Raw genomic sequence first — 19,521 nt, forward strand, 5'->3', positions numbered from 1 at the left:
AAGGGGTTTGGTGCCATTGGGATTGTGTACAATTGGAGTGAACGAGGAGGGTTTTGTGTCCATTGGGATGGTGTACAGTGGGAGTGAATGGGAAGGGGTTCGGGTCCATTGGGTTTGTGCACAGTGGGAGTGAACCGGAAGGGGTTTGGGTCGATTGGGATTTTCTACAGTGGCCGTGAAAGAGAAGGGGTTTGGGTCAATTGGGATGGTGTACAGTGGGAGTGAATGGGAAGGGATTTGGGTCCATTGGGATTGTGTACAGTGTGAGTGAACGGGAAGGGGTTTGAGTCGATTGAGATTGTGTAGACTGGAAGTGAACGGGAAGGGGTTTGGATCCAGTGGGATTTTGTACAGTGGGGGTGAACAAGAAGGCGTTTGGGTCCTTTGGGATTGTGTACAATGAGACTGAACGGGAAGGGGTTTGGGTCGATTGGGAAATGTACAGTGGGAGTGAACGGTAAGGGGTTTGGGTCCATTGGGAATGTGTACACTGGGAGTGAACGTGAAGGGGTTTGGGTCCATTGGGATTGTGTATAGTGGGAGTGAACGGGAAGGGGTTTTGGTCCATTGGGATTGTGTACACTGGGAGTGAAGGGGAAGGGGTTTGGGACATTGGGATTGTATACAGTGGGAGTGAACGGGAAGGGGTTTGGGTCCATTGGGATTGAATACATGAGGAGTGAATTGGAAGTGATTTGTGTGCATTGGGATTTTGGACAGTGGGAGTGAACGGGAAGGGGTTTGGGTCCATTGGGATTGTGTACAGTGGGAGTGAATGGGAAGGGGTTTGGGTCCATTGGGATTGTGTACAGTGGGAGTGAAAGGGAAGGGGTTTGGGTCCATTGGGATTGTGTACAGTGGTAATGAACGGGAAGGGGTTTGGGTCCATTGGGATTGTGAACAGTGGGAGTGAACGGGAAGGGGTTTCGGTCCATTGGGATTATGTACAGGAGGTGTGAATGGGAAAGGGTTTGGGGCCATTGGGATTGTGAACAGTGGTAGTGAACGGGAAGGGGTTTTGGTCCATTGGGATTTTGTACAATGGGAGGGTCCATTGGGATTGTGCACAGTGAGAGTGAACAAGAAGGGGTTTGGGTCCATTGGGATTGTGTACAATGGGAGTGAACGGGAAGGGGCTTGGGTCCATTGGAATTGGGATCAGTGGGAGTGAAAAGGAAGGGGTTTGGGTCCATTGGGATTGTGTAGAGCGGGAGTGAACGGGAAGGGGTTTGGGTCCATTGAGATTGTGTAGACTGTGAGTGAACGGGAAAGGGTTTGGGTCCACTGGGATTGTGCACAGTGGGAGTGAACCGGGAGGGGTTTGGGTCTATTGGGATTTTGTACAGTGGGAGTGAAGGGGACGGGATTTGGCTCCATTGGGATAGTGTAGGATGGGAGCAAACGGGAAGGGGTTTGGGTCGATTGGGATTGTGTACAGTGGGAGTGAACGGGAAGGGGTTTACGTCCATTGGGATTGAATACATGAGGAGTGAATTGGAAGTGATTTGGGTGCATTGGGATTTTGGACAGTGGGAGTGAACGGGAAGGGGTTTGGGTCCATTGGGATTGTGTACAGTGGGAGTGAATGGGAAATGGTTTGGGTCCATTTGGATTGTGTACAGTGGGTGTGAACGGGAAGGGGTTTGGGTCCATTGGGATTGTGTACAGTGGGAGTGAAAGGGAAGGGGTTTGGGTCCATTGGGATTGTTTAGAGCGTGAATGAACGGGAAGGGGTTTTGGTCCATTGGGATTGTGTACAGTGGGAGTGAACGGGAAGGGGTTTGGGTCCATTGGGATTGTGTACAGTGGGAGTGAACGGGAAGGGGTTTGGGTCCATTGGGATTGTGTACAGTGGGAGTGAACGGGGAGGGGTTTGGGTCCATTGGGATTGTGTACAGTGGGAGTGAACGGAAAGGGGTTTGGGTCCATTGGGATTGTGTAGAGTGGGAGTGAACGGGAAGGGGTTTGGGTCCATTGGGATTGTGTAGAGTGGGAGTGAACGGGAAGGGGTTTGGGTCAATTTGGATTTTCTACAGTGGCGGTGAACAAGAAGGGGTTTGGGTCATCGGGATTGTGTACAGTGGGAGTGAACGGGAAGGGGTTTGGGTCCATTGGGATTTTGTACAGTGGGGGTGAACGAGAAGGGGTTTGGGTCCATATGGATGGTGTACAGTGGGAGTGAACCGGAAGGGGTTTGGGTCGATTGGGATTTTCTACAGTGGCCGTGAAAGAGAAGGGGTTTGGGTCAATTGGGATGGTGTACAGTGGGAGTGAATGGGAAGGGGTTTGGGTCCATTGGGATTGTGTACAGTGTGAGTGAACGGGAAGGGGTTTGAGTCGATTGAGATTGTGTAGACTGGGAGTGAATGGGAAGGGGTTTGGATCCATTGGGATTTTGTACAGTGGGGGAGAACAAGAAGGCGTTTGGGTCCTTTGGGATTGTGTACAATGAGACTGAACGGGAAGGGGTTTGGGTTGATTGGGAAATGTACAGTGGGAGTGAACGGGAAGGGGTTTGGGTCTATTGGGATTGTGTGGAGTGGGAGTGAACGGGAAAAGTCTGGGTCCATTGGGATTGTGTAGAGTGGGAGAAAACGGGAAGGTGTTTGGGTCCATTAGGATTGGGAACAGTGGGAGTGAACGGTAAGGGGTTTGGGTCCATTGGGAATGTGTACACTGGGAGTGAACGTGAAGGGGTTTGGGTCCATTGGGATTGTGTATAGTGGGAGTGAACGGGAAGGGGTTTTGGTCCATTGGGATTGTGTACACTGGGAGTGAACGTGAAGGGGTTTGGGCCCATTAGGATTTTGTACAGTGGGAGTGAACGGGAAGGGGTTTTGGTCCATTGGGATTGTGTACACTGGGAGTGAACGGGATGGGGTGAGGGTCCATTGCGGTTGTGTACAGTGGGTGTGAACAGGATGGGGTGAGGGTCAATTGCGGTTGTGTACAGTGGGTGTGAACGGGATGGTGTGAGGGTCCATTGCGGTTGTGTACAGTGGGAGTGAACGGGATGGGGTGAGGGTCCATTGCGGTTGTGTACAGTGGGTGTGAACGGGATGGGGCGAGGGTCCATTGCGGTTGTGTACAGTGGGTGTGAACAGGATGGGGTGAGGGTCCATTGCGGTTGTGTACAGTGGGAGTGAACGGGATGGGGCGAGGGTCCATTGCGGTTGTGTACAGTGGGAGTGAACGGGATGGGGCGAGGGTCCATTGCGGTTGTGCACAGTGGGAGTGAACGGGACGGGGTTTAGGTCCATTGCGGTTGTGTACAGTGGGAGTGAACGGGATGGGGTTTAACACTGACCTCCACAATTCCATGACTGATCGTTCCGTAAGGTTTCCTGCGAACCATTAACAGTGAGAGGACAACAATCATGGCGATGGCCACAGCTATAACCAGGAGACCAATCAGGGTCCCTTTGTTGAGGGTGACCTTCGTCTCAGGTTCCTGAAAACGAAAAAAAGATCATTGGATCTAAAACGTTGATCACGAGCTGGACCCTGACTGATTTATCACCACCTCTAACCCAGGGTTCACTGGACAGTGATCAGGAGCAGGAACCCTGGCTGATCCCCCTCCCTCTCTAACCCAGGGATCACTGGACAGTGATCAGGAGCAGGAAACCTGGCTGATTTCCTCTCTCTCTCGCTAACCAAGGGATCAAGGGACAGTGTTTAGGAGCAGGAACCCTGGCTGATTTCCCCTGTCTCTCTAACCCAGGGATCACTGGACAGTGATCAGGAGCAGGAACCCTGGCTGATTTCCCCCCCTCTCTCTAACCCAGGAATCACTGGACAGTGGTCAGGAGCAGGAAACCTGGCTGATCCCCCTCTCTCTCTAACCCAGGTATCACAGACAGTGATCAGGAGCAGGGACCCTGGCTGATTTACCCCCCATTCTCTAACCCAGGAATCACTGGACAGTGGTCAGGAGCAGGAACCGTGGCGGATCCCCCTCTCTCTCTAACCCAGGGATCAATGGACAGTGATCAGGAGCAGGATCGCTGGCTGATCCCCCTCTCTCTCTAACCCATGGATCACGGGACAGTGATCAGGAGCAGGAAACCTGGCTGATATCCTCTCTCTCTCACTAACCCAGGGATCACGGGGCAGTGATCAGGAGCAGGAACCCTGGCTGATTTCCCCTCTCTCTCTAACCCAAGAATCACTGGACAGTGATCAGGAGCAGGAACCCTGGCTGATCCCCCTCTCTCTCTAATCCAGGGATCACGGGACAGTGATCAGGAGCAGGAACCCTGGCTGATTTCCCCTCTCTCTCTAACCCAGGGATCACTGGACAGTGACCAGGAGCAAGAAGCCTGGCTGATTTCCCCTCTCTCTCTAACCCAGGGATCACGGGACAGTGATCAGGAGCAGGAAACCTGGCTGATTTCCTCTCTCGCTCGCTAACTCAGGGATCACGGGACAGTGACCAGGAGCAGGAACCCTGGCTGATTTTCCCTCCCTATCTAACCCAGGGTTCACTGGACAGTGATCAGGAGCAGGAAACCTGGCTGATTTCCCCTCTCTCTCTAACCCAGGGATCACGGGACAGTGATCAGGAGCAGGAAACCTGGCTGATTTCCTCTCTCGCTCGCTAACTCAGGGATCACGGGACAGTGACCAGGAGCAGGAACCCTGGCTAATTTTCCCTCTCTTTCTAACCCAGGGTTCACATGACAGTGATCAGGAGCAGGAACCCTGGCTGATTTACTCTCCCTCACCCAGGGATCACGGGACAGTGATCAGGAGCAGGAAACCTGGCTGATTTCCCCTCCGTCTCTAACCTAGGGATCACGGGTCAGTGATCAGGAGCAGGAAACCTGGCTGATCCCCCTCTCTCTCTAACCCAGGGATCACTGGACAGTGATCAGGAGCAGGAACCCTGGCTGATGTACTCTCTCTAACCCAGGGATCACGGGACAGTGATCAGGAGCAGGAAACCTGGCTGATTTCCTCTCTCTCTCGCTAACCAAGGGATCACGGGTCAGTGATCAGGAGCAGGAACCCAAGCTGATCCCCCTCTCTCTCTAACCCAGGGATCACTGGACAGTGATCAGGAGCAGGAACCCTGGCTGATCCCCCTCTCTCTCTAACCCTGGGATCACGGGACAGTGATCAGGAGCAGGAAACCTGGCTGATCCCCCTCTCTCTCTAACCCAGGGATCACGGGACAGTATTCAGGAGCAGGAACACTGGCTGATTTCCCCTCTTTCTCTAACCCAAGGATCACTGGACAGTGATCAGGAGCAGGAAACCTGGCTGATCCCCCTCTCTCTCTAACCCAGGGATCACGGGTCAGTGATCAGGAGCAGGAAACCTGGCTGATATCCTTTCTCTCTCACTAGCCCAGGGATCACGGGACAGTGATCAGGAGCAGGAACCCTGGTTGATTTCCCCTCCCTCTCCAGCCCAGGGATCACGGGACAGTAATCAGGAGCAGGAAACCTGGCTGATTTCCCCTCTCTCTCTAACCCAGGGATCACTGGACAGTGATCAGGAGCAGGAACCCTGGCTGATTTCCACTCCCTCTCTAACCCAGATATCACTGGACAGTCAAGACGAGCAGGAACACTGGCTGATTTCCCCTCACTCTCTAACCCAGATATCACTGGACAGTCAAGACGAGCAGGAACCCTGGCTGATTTTCCCTCCCTCTCTAACCCAGGGTTCACTGGACAGTGATCAGGAGCAGGAAACCTGGCTGATTTCCCCTCTCTCTCTAACCCAGGGATCACTGGACAGTGATCAGGAGCAGGAACCCTGGCTGATTTCCCCTCCCTCTCTCTAACCGAGAGATCACAGGACAGTGACCAGGTGCAGGAACCCTGGCTGATTTCCCCTCTCTCTCTAAACCAGGGATCACGGGACAGTGACAGGAGCAGGAACCCTGGCTGATTTTCCCTCTCTTTCTAACCCAAGGGATCACGGGACAGTGACCAGGAGCAGGAACTCTGGCTGATTTCTCCTCCCTCTCTAACCCAGGGATCACGGGACAGTAATCAGGAGCAGGAAACCTGGCTGATTTCCCCTCTCTCTCTAACCCAGGAATCACTGGACAGTGATCAGGAGCAGGAAACCTGGCTGATTTCCCCTCTCTCTCTAACCCAGGGATCACTGGACAGTGATCAGGAGCAGGAACCCTGGCTGATTTCCCCTCCCTCTCTCTAACCGAGAGATCACAGGACAGTGACCAGGAGCAGGAACCCTGGCTGATTTCCCCTCCCTCTCTCTAACCCAGATATCACTGGACAGTCAAGACGAGCAGGAACACTGGCTGATTTCCCCTCACTCTCTAACCCAAGGATCACTGGACAGTGATCAGGAGCAGGAAACCTGGCTGATCCCCCTCTCTCTCTAATCCAGGGATCACGGGACAGTGATCAGGAGCAGGAACCCTGGCTGATTTCCCCTCTCTCTCTAACCCAGGGATCACTGGACAGTGACCAGGAGCAAGAACCCTGGCTGATTTCCCCTCTCTCTGTAACCCAGGGATCACGAGTCAGTGATCAGGAGCAGGAAACCTGGCTGATATCCTTTCTCTCTCACTAGCCCAGGGATCACGGGACAGTGATCAGGAGCAGGAACCCTGGTTGATTTCCCCTCCCTCTCCAGCCCAGGGATCACGGGACAGTAATCAGGAGCAGGAAACCTGGCTGATTTCCCCTCTCTCTCTAACCCAGGGATCACTGGACAGTGATCAGGAGCAGGAACCCTGGCTGATTTCCACTCCCTCTCTAACCCAGATATCACTGGACAGTCAAGACGAGCAGGAACACTGGCTGATTTCCCCTCACTCTCTAACCCAGATATCACTGGACAGGCAAGACGAGCAGGAACCCTGGCTGATTTTCCCTCCCTCTCTAACCCAGGTTTCACTGGACAGTGATCAGGAGCAGGAAACCTGGCTGATTTCCCCTCTCTCTCTAACCCAGGGATCACTGGACAGTGATCAGGAGCAGGAACCCTGGCTGATTTCCCCTCCCTCTCTCTAACCGAGAGATCACAGGACAGTGACCAGGTGCAGGAACCCTGGCTGATTTCCCCTCTCTCTCTAAACCAGGGATCACGGGACAGTGACAGGAGCAGGAACTCTGGCTGATTTCTCCTCCCTCTCTAACCCAGGGATCACGGGACAGTAATCAGGAGCAGGAAACCTGGCTGATTTCCCCTCTCTCTCTAACCCAGGAATCACTGGACAGTGATCAGGAGCAGGAACCCTGGCTGATTTCCCCTCCCTCTCTAACCCAGATATCACTGGACAGTCAAGACGAGCAGGAACCCTGGCTGATTTCCCCTCCCTCTCTAACCCAGATATCACTAGACAGTCAAGATGAGCAGGAACCCTGGCTGATTTACTCTCTCTAACCCAGGGATCACGGGTCAGTGATTAGGAGCAGGAAACCTGGCTGAATTCCTCTCTCTCTCGCTCACCCAGGGATCACGGGACAGTGACCAGGAGCAGGAACTCTGGCTGATTTTCCCTCGCTTTCTAACCCAGGGTTCACATGACAGTGATCGAGAGCAGGAACCCTGGCTGATTTACTCTCTCTAACCCAGGGATCACGGGACAGTGATCAGGAGCAGGAAACCTGGCTGATTTCCTCTCTCTCTCGCTAACCCAGGGATCACGGAACAGTGACCAGGAGCAGGAACTCTGGCTGATTTTCCCTCGCTTTCTAACCCAGGGTTCACATGACAGTGATCGGGAGCAGGAACCCTGGCTGATTTACTCTCTCTAACCCAGGGATCACGGGACAGTGATCAGGAGCAGGAAACCTGGCTGATCCCCCTCTCTCTCTAACCCAGGGATCACTGGACAGTGATCAGGAGCAGGAACCCTGGCTGATCCCCCTCTCTCTCTAACCCAGAGATCACGGGACAGTGATCAGGAGCAGGAACCCCGGCTGATCCCCCTCTCGCTCTAACCCAGGGATCACGGGACAGTGACCAGGAGAAGGAACCCTGGCTGATTTCCCCTCTCTCTCTAACCCAGAGATCACTGGACAGTGATCAGGAGCAGGAAACCTGGCTGATTTCCCCTCCCTCTCTAACCCAGGGATCACGGGTCAGTGATCAGGAACAGGAAACCTGGCTTATATCCTCTCTCTCTCACTAACCCAGGGATCACGGAACAGTGATCAGGAGCAGGAACCCTGGCTGATTTCCCCTCCCTCTCCAGCCCAGGGATCACGGGACAGTAAGCAGGAGCAGGAAACCTGGCTGATTTCCCCTCTCTCTCTCACCCAGGGATCACTGGACAGTGATCAGGAGCAGGAACCCTGGCTGATTTCCACTCCCTCTCTAACCCAGATATCACTGGACAGTCAAGACGAGCAGGAACACTGGCTGATTTCCCCTCACTCTCTAACCCAGATATCACTGGACAGTCAAGACGAGCAGGAACCCTGGCTGATTTTCCCTCCCTCTCTAACCCAGGGTTCACTGGACAGTGATCAGGAGCAGGAAACCTGGCTGATTTCCCCTCTCTCTCTAACCCAGGGATCACTGGACAGTGATCAGGAGCAGGAACCCTGGCTGATTTCCCCTCCCTCTCTCTAACCGAGAGATCACAGGACAGTGACCAGGAGCAGGAACCCTGGCTGATTTCCCCTCTCTCTCGAAACCAGGGATCACGGGACAGTGACAGGAGCAGGAAACCTGGCTGATTTTCCCTCTCTTTCTAACCCAAGGGATCACGGGGCAGTGACCAGGAGCAGGAACTCTGGCTGATTTCTCCTCCCTCTCTAACCCAGGGATCACGGGACAATAATCAGGAGCAGGAAACCTGGCTGATTTCCCCTCTCTCTCTAACCCAGGAATCACTGGACAGTGATCAGGAGCAGGAACCCTGGCTGATTTCCCCTCCCTCTCTAACCCAGATATCACTGGACAGTCAAGACGAGCAGGAACCCTGGCTGATTTCCCCTCCCTCTCTAACCCAGATATCACTAGACAGTCAAGATGAGCAGGAACCCCGGCTGATTTACTCTCTCTAACCCAGGGATCACGGGTCAGTGATTAGGAGCAGGAAACCTGGCTGAATTCCTCTCTCTCTCGCTAACCCAGGGATCACGGGACAGTGACCAGGAGCAGGAACTCTGTCTGATTTTCCCTCGCTTTCTAACCCAGGGTTCACATGACAGTGATCGGGAGCAGGAACCCTGGCTGATTTACTCTCTCTAACCCAGGGATCACGGGACAGTGATCAGGAGCAGGAAACCTGGCTGATTTCCTCTCTCTCTCGCTAACCCAGGGATCACGGGACAGTGACCAGGAGCAGGAACTCTGGCTGATTTTACCTCGCTTTCTAACCCAGGGTTCACATGACAGTGATCGGGAGCAGGAACCCTGGCTGATCCCACTCTCGCTCTAACCCCCACTCTCGCTCTAACCCAGGGATCACGGGACAGTGATCAGGAGCAGGAACCCTGGCTGATTTCCCCTCTCTCTCTAACCCAGAGATCACTGGACAGTGATCAGGAGCAGGAAACCTGGCTGATTTCCCCTCCCTCTCAACCCAGGGATCACGGGTCAGTGATCAGGAACAGGAAACCTGGCTGATTTCCCCTCTCTCTCTAACCCAGGGATCACTGGACAGTGATCAGGAGCAGAAACCCTGGCTGATTTCCTCTCCCTCTCTAACCCAGGGATCACTGGACAGTCAAGACGAGCAGGAACACTGGCTGATTTCCCCTCACTCTCTAACCCAGATATCACTGGACAGTCAAGACGAGCAGGAACCCTGGCTGATTTTCCCTCCCTCTCTAACCGAGAGATCACAGGACAGTGACCAGGAGCAGGAACCCTGGCTGATTTCCCCCCTCTCTCTAAACCAGGGATCACGGGACAGTGACAGGAGCAGGAACCCTGGCTGATTTTCCCTCTCTTTCTAACCCAAGGGATCACGGGACAGTGACCAGGAGCAGGAGCCCTGGCTGATTTCCCCTCCCTCTCTAACCCAGGGATCACGGGACAGTAATCAGGAGCAGGAAACCTGGCTGATTTCCCCTCTCTCTCTAACCCAGGAATCACTGGACAGTGATCAGGAGCAGGAACCCTGGCTGATTTCCCCTCCCTCTCTAACCCAGATATCACTGGACAGTCAAGATGAGTAGGAACCCTGGCTGATTTCCCCTCCCTCTCTCTAACCGAGAGATCACAGGACAGTGACCAGGAGCAGGAACCCTGGCTGATTTCCCCCCTCTCTCTAAACCAGGGACCACGGGACAGTGACAGGAGCAGGAACCCTGGCTGATTTTCCCTCTCTTTCTAACCCAAGGGATCACGGGACAGTGACCAGGAGCAGGAGCCCTGGCTGATTTCCCCTCCCTCTCTAACCCAGGGATCACGGGACAGTAATCAGGAGCAGGAAACCTGGCTGATTTCCCCTCTCTCTCTAACCCAGGAATCACTGGACAGTGATCAGGAGCAGGAACCCTGGCTGATTTCCCCTCCCTCTCTAACCCAGATATCACTGGACAGTCAAGATGAGTAGGAACCCTGGCTGATTTCCCCTCCCTCTCTAACCCAGATATCACTAGACAGTCAAGATGAGCAGGAACCCTGGCTGATTTACTCTCTCTAACCCAGGGATCACGGGTCAGTGATTAGGAGCAGGAAACCTGGCAGATTTCCTCTCTCTCGCGCTAAACCAGGGATCACGGGACAGTGACCAGGAGCAGGAAACCTGGCTGATTTCCCCTCTCTCTCTAACCCAAGGATCACTGGACAGTGATCAGGAGCAGGAACCCTGGCTGATTTCCCCTCCCTCTCTCTAACCGAGAGATCACAGGAGAGTGACCAGGAAGGAGCAGGAACCCTGGCTGATTTCCCCTCCCTCTCTAACCCAGATATCACTGGACAGTCAAGACGAGCAGGAACCCTGGCTGATTTCCCCTCCCTCTCTAACCCAGATATCACTAGACAGTCAAGATGAGTAGGAACCCTGGCTGATTTCCCCTCCCTCTCTAACCCAGATATCACTAGACAGTCAAGATGAGTAGGAACCCTGGCTGATTTTCCCTCCCTCTCTAACCCAGGGTTCACTGGACAGTGATTAGGAGCAGGAAACCAGGCTGATTTCCTCTCTCTCGCGCTAACCCAGGGATCACGGGATAGTGACCAGGAGCAGGAACTCTGGCTGATTTTCCCTCTCTTTCTAACCCAGGGTTCACATGACAGTGATCAGGAGCAGGAACCCTGGCTGATTTACTCTCTCTAACCCAGGGATTACTGGACAGTGATCAGGAGCAGGAACCCTGGCTGATTTTCCCTCTCTTTCTAACCCAAGGGATCACGGGACAGTGACCAGGAGCAGGAGCCCTGGCTGATTTCCCCTCCCTCTCTAACCCAGGGATCACGGGACAGTAATCAGGAGCAGGAAACCTGGCTGATTTCCCCTCTCTCTCTAACCCAGGAATCACTGGACAGTGATCAGGAGCAGGAACCCTGGCTGATTTCCCCTCCCTCTCTAACCCAGATATCACTGGACAGTCAAGATGAGTAGGAACCCTGGCTGATTTCCCCTCCCTCTCTAACCCAGATATCACTAGACAGTCAAGATGAGCAGGAACCCTGGCTGATTTACTCTCTCTAACCCAGGGATCACGGGTCAGTGATTAGGAGCAGGAAACCTGGCAGATTTCCTCTCTCTCGCGCTAAACCAGGGATCACGGGACAGTGACCAGGAGCAGGAAACCTGGCTGATTTCCCCTCTCTCTCTAACCCAAGGATCACTGGACAGTGATCAGGAGCAGGAACCCTGGCTGATTTCCCCTCCCTCTCTCTAACCGAGAGATCACAGGAGAGTGACCAGGAAGGAGCAGGAACCCTGGCTGATTTCCCCTCCCTCTCTAACCCAGATATCACTGGACAGTCAAGACGAGCAGGAACCCTGGCTGATTTCCCCTCCCTCTCTAACCCAGATATCACTAGACAGTCAAGATGAGTAGGAACCCTGGCTGATTTCCCCTCCCTCTCTAACCCAGATATCACTAGACAGTCAAGATGAGTAGGAACCCTGGCTGATTTTCCCTCCCTCTCTAACCCAGGGTTCACTGGACAGTGATTAGGAGCAGGAAACCTGGCTGATTTCCTCTCTCTCGCGCTAACCCAGGGATCACGGGATAGTGACCAGGAGCAGGAACTCTGGCTGATTTTCCCTCTCTTTCTAACCCAGGGTTCACATGACAGTGATCAGGAGCAGGAACCCTGGCTGATTTACTCTCTCTAACCCAGGGATTACTGGACAGTGATCAGGAGCAGGAACCCTGGCTGATCCCCCTCTCTCTCTAACCCAGGGATCACGGGACAGTGATCAGGAGCAGGAACCCTGGCTGATTTCCCCTCTCTCTCTAACCCAGGGATCACTGGACAGTGATCAGGAGCAGGAAACCTGGCTGATGTCCCCTCCCTCTCTAACCCAGGGATCACGGGTCAGTGATCAGGAGCAGGAAACCTGGCTGATATCCTCTCTCTCTCACTAACCCAGGGATCACGGGACAGTGATCAGGAGCAGGAACCCTGGCTGATTTCCCCTCCCTCTCCAGCCCAGGGATCACGGGACAGTAATCAGGAGCAGGAAACCTGGCTGATTTCCCCTCTCTCTCTAACCCAGGGATCACTGGACAGTGATCAGGAGCAGGAACCCTGGCTGATTTCCCCTCTCTCTCTAACCCAGCGATCACTGGACAGTAATCAGGAGCAGGAAACCTGGCTGATTTCCCCTCTCTCTCGAACCCAGGGATCACTGGACAGTGATCAGGAGCAGGAACCCTGGCTGATTTCCACTCCCTCTCTAACCCAGATATCACTGGACAGTCAAGACGAGCAGGAACCCTGGCTGATTTTCCCTCCCTCTCTAACCCAGGGTTCACTGGACAGTGATCAGGAGCAGGAACCCTGGCTGATTTCCCCTCCCTCTCTCTAACCGAGATATCACAGGACAGTGACCAGGAGCAGGAACCCTGGCTGATTTCCCCTCTCTCTCTAAACCAGGGATCACGGGACAGTGACAGGAGCAGGAACCCTGGCTGATTTTCCCTCTCTTTCTAACCCAGGTATCACGGGACAGTGACCAGGAGCAGGAACCCTGGCTGATTTCCCCTCCCTCTCTAACCCAGGGATCACGGGACAGTAATCAGGAGCAGGAAACCTGGCTGATTTCCCCTCTCTCTCTAACCCAGGAATCACTGGACAGTGATCAGGAGCAGGAACACTGGCTGATTTCCCCTCCCTCTCTAACCCAGATATCACTAGACAGTCAAGACGAGCAGGAACCCTGGCTGATTTCCCCTCCCTCTCTAACCCAGATATCACTAGACAGTCAAGATGAGCAGGAACCCTGGCTGATTTTCCCTCCCTCTCTAACCCAGGGATCACGGGACAGTGACCAGGAGCAGGAACCCTGGCTGATCCCCCTCTCTCTCTAACCCAGGGATCACGGACAGTGATCAGGAGCAGGAACCCTGGCTGATTTACTCTCTCTAACCCAGGGATCACGGGACAGTGATCAGGAGCAGGAAACCTGGCTGATTTCCTCTCTCTCTCGCTAACCAAGGGATCACGGGTCAGTGATCAGGAGCAGGAACCCAAGCTGATCCCCCTCTCTCTCTAACCCAGGGATCACTGGACAGTGATCAGGAGCAGGAACCCTGGCTGATCCCCCTCTCTCTCTAACCCAGGGATCACGGGACAGTATTCAGGAGCAGGAACACTGGCTGATTTCCCCTCTTTCTCTAACCCAAGGATCACTGGACAGTGATCAGGAGCAGGAAACCTGGCTGATCCCCCTCTCTCTCTAATCCAGGGATCACGGGACAGTGATCAGGAGCAGGAACCCTGGCTGATTTCCCCTCTCTCTCTAACCCAGGGATCACTGGACAGTGACCAGGAGCAAGAACCCTGGCTGATTTCCCCTCTCTCTGTAACCCAGGGATCACGGGTCAGTGATCAGGAGCAGGAAACCTGGCTGATATCCTTTCACTCTCACTAGCCCAGGGATCACGGGACAGTGATCAGGAGCAGGAACCCTGGTTGATTTCCCCTCCCTCTCCAGCCCAGGGATCACGGGACAGTAATCAGGAGCAGGAAACCTGGCTGATTTCCCCTCTCTCTCTAACCCAGGGATCACTGGACAGTGATCAGGAGCAGGAACCCTGGCTGATTTCCACTCCCTCTCTAACCCAGATATCACTGGACAGTCAAGACGAGCAGGAACACTGGCTGATTTCCCCTCACTCTCTAACCCAGATATCACTGGACAGGCAAGACGAGCAGGAACCCTGGCTGATTTTCCCTCCCTCTCTAACCCTGGGTTCACTGGACAGTGATCAGGAACAGGAAACCTGGCTGATTTCCCCTCCCTCTCTCTAACCGAGAGATCACAGGACAGTGACCAGGAGCAGGAACCCTGGCTGATTTCCCCTCTCTCTCTAAACCAGGGATCACGGGACAGTGACAGGAGCAGGAACCCTGGCTGATTTTCCCTCTCTTTCTAACCCAAGGGATCACGGGACAGTGACCAGGAGCAGGAACTCTGGCTGATTTCTCCTCCCTCTCTAACCCAGGGATCACGGGACAGTAATCAGGAGCAGGAAACCTGGCTGATTTCCCCTCTCTCTCTAACCCAGGAATCACTGGACAGTGATCAGGAGCAGGAACCCTGGCTGATTTCCCCTCCCTCTCTAACCCAGATATCACTGGACAGTCAAGACGAGCAGGAACCCTGGCTGATTTCCCCTCCCTCTCTAACCCAGATATCACTAGACAGTCAAGATGAGCAGGAACCCTGGCTGATTTACTCTCTCTAACCGAGGGATCACGGGACAGTGATCAGGAGCAGGAAACCTTGCTGATTTCCTCTCTCTCTCGCTAACCCAGGGATCACGGGACAGTGATCGGGAGCAGGAAACCTGGCTGATTTCCCCTCTCTCTCTAACCCAGGGATCACTGGACAGTGATCAGGAGCAGGAACCCTGGCTGATTTACTCTCTCTAACCCAGGGATCACGGGACAGTGATCAGGAGCAGGAAACCTGGCTGATTTCCTCTCTCTCTCGCTAACCAAGGGATCACGGGTCAGTGATCAGGAGCAGGAACCCAAGCTGATCCCCCTCTCTCTCTAACCCAGGGTTCACTGGACAGTGATCAGGAGCAGGAACCCTGGCTGATCCCCCTCTCTCTCTAACCCAGGGATCACGGGACAGTAATCAGGAGCAGGAAACCTGGCTGATTTCCCCTCTCTCTCTAACCCAGGGATCACTGGACAGTGATCAGGAGCAGGAACCCTGGCTGATTTCCACTCCCTCTCTAACCCAGATATCACTGGACAGTCAAGACGAGCAGGAACACTGGCTGATTTCCCCTCACTCTCTAACCCAGATATCACTGGACAGGCAAGACGAGCAGGAACCCTGGCTGATTTTCCCTCCCTCTCTAACCCTGGGTTCACTGGACAGTGATCAGGAACAGGAAACCTGGCTGATTTCCCCTCCCTCTCTCTAACCGAGAGATCACAGGACAGTGACCAGGAGCAGGAACCCTGGCTGATTTCCCCTCTCTCTCTAAACCAGGGATCACGGGACAGTGACAGGAGCAGGAACCCTGGCTGATTTTCCCTCTCTTTCTAACCCAAGGGATCACGGGACAGTGACCAGGAGCAGGAACTCTGGCTGATTTCTCTCCCTCTCTAACCCAGGAATCACTGGACAGTGATCAGGAGCAGGAACCCTGGCTGATTTCCCCTCCCTCTCTCACCCAGATATCACTGGACAGTCAAGACGAGCAGGAACCCTGGCTGATTTCCCCTCCCTCTCTAACCCAGATATCACTAGACAGTCAAGATGAGCAGGAACCCTGGCTGATTTACTCTCTCTAACCCAGGGATCACGGGTCAGTGATTAGGAGCAGGAAACCTGGCTGAATTCCTCTCTCTCTCGCTAACCCAGGGATCACGGGACAGTGACCAGGAGCAGGAACTCTGGCTGATTTTCCCTCGCTTTCTAACCCAGGGTTCACATGACAGTGATCGGGAGCAGGAACCCTGGCTGATTTACTCTCTCTAACCCAGGGATCACGGGACAGTGATCAGGAGCAGGAAACCTTGCTGATTTCCTCTCTCTCTCGCTAACCCAGGGATCACGGGACAGTGACCAGGAGCAGGAACTCTGGCTGATTTTCCCTCGCTTTCTAACCCAGGGTTCACATGACAGTGATCGGGAGCAGGAACCCTGGCTGATTTACTCTCTCTAACCCAGGGATCACGGGACAGTGATCAGGAGCAGGAAACCTGGCTGATCCCCCTCTCTCTCTAACCCAGGGATCACTGGACAGTGATCAGGAGCAGGAACCCTGGCTGATCCCCCTCTCTCTCTAACCCAGAGATCACGGGACAGTGATCAGGAGCAGGAACCCTGGCTGATCCCCCTCTCGCTCTAACCCAGGGATTACGGGACAGTGATCAGGAGCAGGAACCCTGGCTGATTTCCCCTCTCTCTCTAACCCAGAGATCACTGGACAGTGATCAGGAGCAGGAAACCTGGCTGATTTCCCCTCCCTCTCTAACCCAGGGATCACGGGTCAGTGATCAGGAACAGGAAACCTGGCTGATATCCTCTCTCTCTCACTAACCCAGGGATCACGGGACAGTGATCAGGAGCAGGAACCCTGGCTGATTTCCCCTCCCTCTCCAGCCCAGGGATCACGGGACAGTAATCAGGAGCAGGAAACCTGGCTGATTTCCCCTCTCTCTCTAACCCAGGGATCACGGGACAGTGATCAGGAGCAGGAAACCTTGCTGATTTCCTCTCTCTCTCGCTAACCCAGGGATCACGGGACAGTGATCGGGAGCAGGAAACCTGGCTGATTTCCCCTCTCTCTCTAACCCAGGGATCACTGGACAGTGATCAGGAGCAGGAACCCTGGCTGATTTACTCTCTCTAACCCAGGGATCACGGGACAGTGATCAGGAGCAGGAAACCTGGCTGATTTCCTCTCTCTCTCGCTAACCAAGGGATCACGGGTCAGTGATCAGGAGCAGGAACCCAAGCTGATCCCCCTCTCTCTCTAACCCAGGGTTCACTGGACAGTGATCAGGAGCAGGAACCCTGGCTGATCCCCCTCTCTCTCTAACCCAGGGATCACGGGACAGTAATCAGGAGCAGGAAACCTGGCTGATTTCCCCTCTCTCTCTAACCCAGGGATCACTGGACAGTGATCAGGAGCAGGAACCCTGGCTGATTTCCACTCCCTCTCTAACCCAGATATCACTGGACAGTCAAGACGAGCAGGAACACTGGCTGATTTCCCCTCACTCTCTAACCCAGATATCACTGGACAGGCAAGACGAGCAGGAACCCTGGCTGATTTTCCCTCCCTCTCTAACCCTGGGTTCACTGGACAGTGATCAGGAACAGTAAACCTGGCTGATTTCCCCTCCCTCTCTCTAACCGAGAGATCACAGGACAGTGACCAGGAGCAGGAACCCTGGCTGATTTCCCCTCTCTCTCTAAACCAGGGATCACGGGACAGTGACAGGAGCAGGAACCCTGGCTGATTTTCCCTCTCTTTCTAACCCAAGGGATCACGGGACAGTGACCAGGAGCAGGAACTCTGGCTGATTTCTCCTCCCTCTCTAACCCAGGGATCACGGGACAGTAATCAGGAGCAGGAAACCTGGCTGATTTCCCCTCTCTCTCTAACCCAGGAATCACTGGACAGTGATCAGGAGCAGGAACCCTGGCTGATTTCCCCTCCCTCTCTCACCCAGATATCACTGGACAGTCAAGACGAGCAGGAACCCTGGCTGATTTCCCCTCCCTCTCTAACCCAGATATCACTAGACAGTCAAGATGAGCAGGAACCCTGGCTGATTTACTCTCTCTAACCCAGGGATCACGGGTCAGTGATTAGGAGCAGGAAACCTGGCAGAATTCCTCTCTCTCTCGCTAACCCAGGGATCACGGGACAGTGACCAGGAGCAGGAACTCTGGCTGATTTTCCCTCGCTTTCTAACCCAGGGTTCACATGACAGTGATCGGGAGCAGGAACCCTGGCTGATTTACTCTCTCTAACCCAGGGATCACGGGACAGTGATCAGGAGCAGGAAACCTTGCTGATTTCCTCTCTCTCTCGCTAACCCAGGGATCACGGGACAGTGACCAGGAGCAGGAACTCTGGCTGATTTTCCCTCGCTTTCTAACCCAGGGTTCACATGACAGTGATCGGGAGCAGGAACCCTGGCTGATTTACTCTCTCTAACCCAGGGATCACGGGACAGTGATCAGGAGCAGGAAACCTGGCTGATCCCCCTCTCTCTCTAACCCAGGGATCACTGGACAGTGATCAGGAGCAGGAACCCTGGCTGATCCCCCTCTCTCTCTAACCCAGAGATCACGGGACAGTGATCAGGAGCAGGAACCCTGGCTGATCCCCCTCTCGCTCTAACCCAGGGATTACGGGACAGTGATCAGGAGCAGGAACCCTGGCTGATTTCCCCTCTCTCTCTAACCCAGAGATCACTGGACAGTGATCAGGAGCAGGAAACCTGGCTGATTTCCCCTCCCTCTCTAACCCAGGGATCACGGGTCAGTGATCAGGAACAGGAAACCTGGCTGATATCCTCTCTCTCTCACTAACCCAGGGATCACGGGACAGTGATCAGGAGCAGGAACCCTGGCTGATTTCCCCTCCCTCTCCAGCCCAGGGATCACGGGACAGTAATCAGGAGCAGGAAACCTGGCTGATTTCCCCTCTCTCTCTAACCCAGGGATCACGGGACAGTGATCAGGAGCAGGAAACCTTGCTGATTTCCTCTCTCTCTCGCTAACCCAGGGATCACGGGACAGTGATCGGGAGCAGGAAACCTGGCTGATTTCCCCTCTCTCTCTAACCCAGGGATCACTGGACAGTGATCAGGAGCAGGAACCCTGGCTGATTTACTCTCTCTAACCCAGGGATCACGGGACAGTGATCAGGAGCAGGAAACCTGGCTGATTTCCTCTCTCTCTCGCTAACCAAGGGATCACGGGTCAGTGATCAGGAGCAGGAACCCAAGCTGATCCCCCTCTCTCTCTAACCCAGGGTTCACTGGACAGTGATCAGGAGCAGGAACCCTGGCTGATCCCCCTCTCTCTCTAACCCAGGGATCACGGGACAGTAATCAGGAGCAGGAAACCTGGCTGATTTCCCCTCTCTCTCTAACCCAGGGATCACTGGACAGTGATCAGGAGCAGGAACCCTGGCTGATTTCCACTCCCTCTCTAACCCAGATATCACTGGACAGTCAAGACGAGCAGGAACCCTGGCTGATTTCCCCTCCCTCTCCAACCCAGATATCACTAGACAGTCAAGATGAGCAGGAACCCTGGCTGATTTACTCTCTCTAACCCAGGGATCACGGGTCAGTGATTAGGAGCAGGAAACCTGGCTTAATTCCTCTCTCTCTCGCTAACCCAGGGATCACGGGACAGTGACCAGGAGCAGGAACTCTGTCTGATTTTCCCTCGCTTTCTAACCC

At 54.2% G+C, this 19,521-nt stretch overlaps 1 protein-coding gene across 1 annotated transcript in view; it reads right to left on the reverse strand.

The window, feature by feature from the left end:
- The window catches only part of LOC140387190 (amyloid beta precursor like protein 2-like), an 83,087-nt gene that overhangs the window by 2,770 nt on the left and 60,796 nt on the right, over positions 1–19,521 (reverse strand). The window contains exon 4 of the mRNA XM_072470171.1: positions 3,308–3,451. Within this exon, the coding sequence (XP_072326272.1) occupies positions 3,308–3,451 (144 nt within the window). The remainder of the gene's footprint in view (positions 1–3,307; positions 3,452–19,521) is intronic.

This window comes from Scyliorhinus torazame, chromosome 12 (assembly GCF_047496885.1).
Source record: "Scyliorhinus torazame isolate Kashiwa2021f chromosome 12, sScyTor2.1, whole genome shotgun sequence".
In the NCBI taxonomy this organism is placed as follows: Eukaryota; Metazoa; Chordata; class Chondrichthyes; order Carcharhiniformes; family Scyliorhinidae; genus Scyliorhinus; species Scyliorhinus torazame.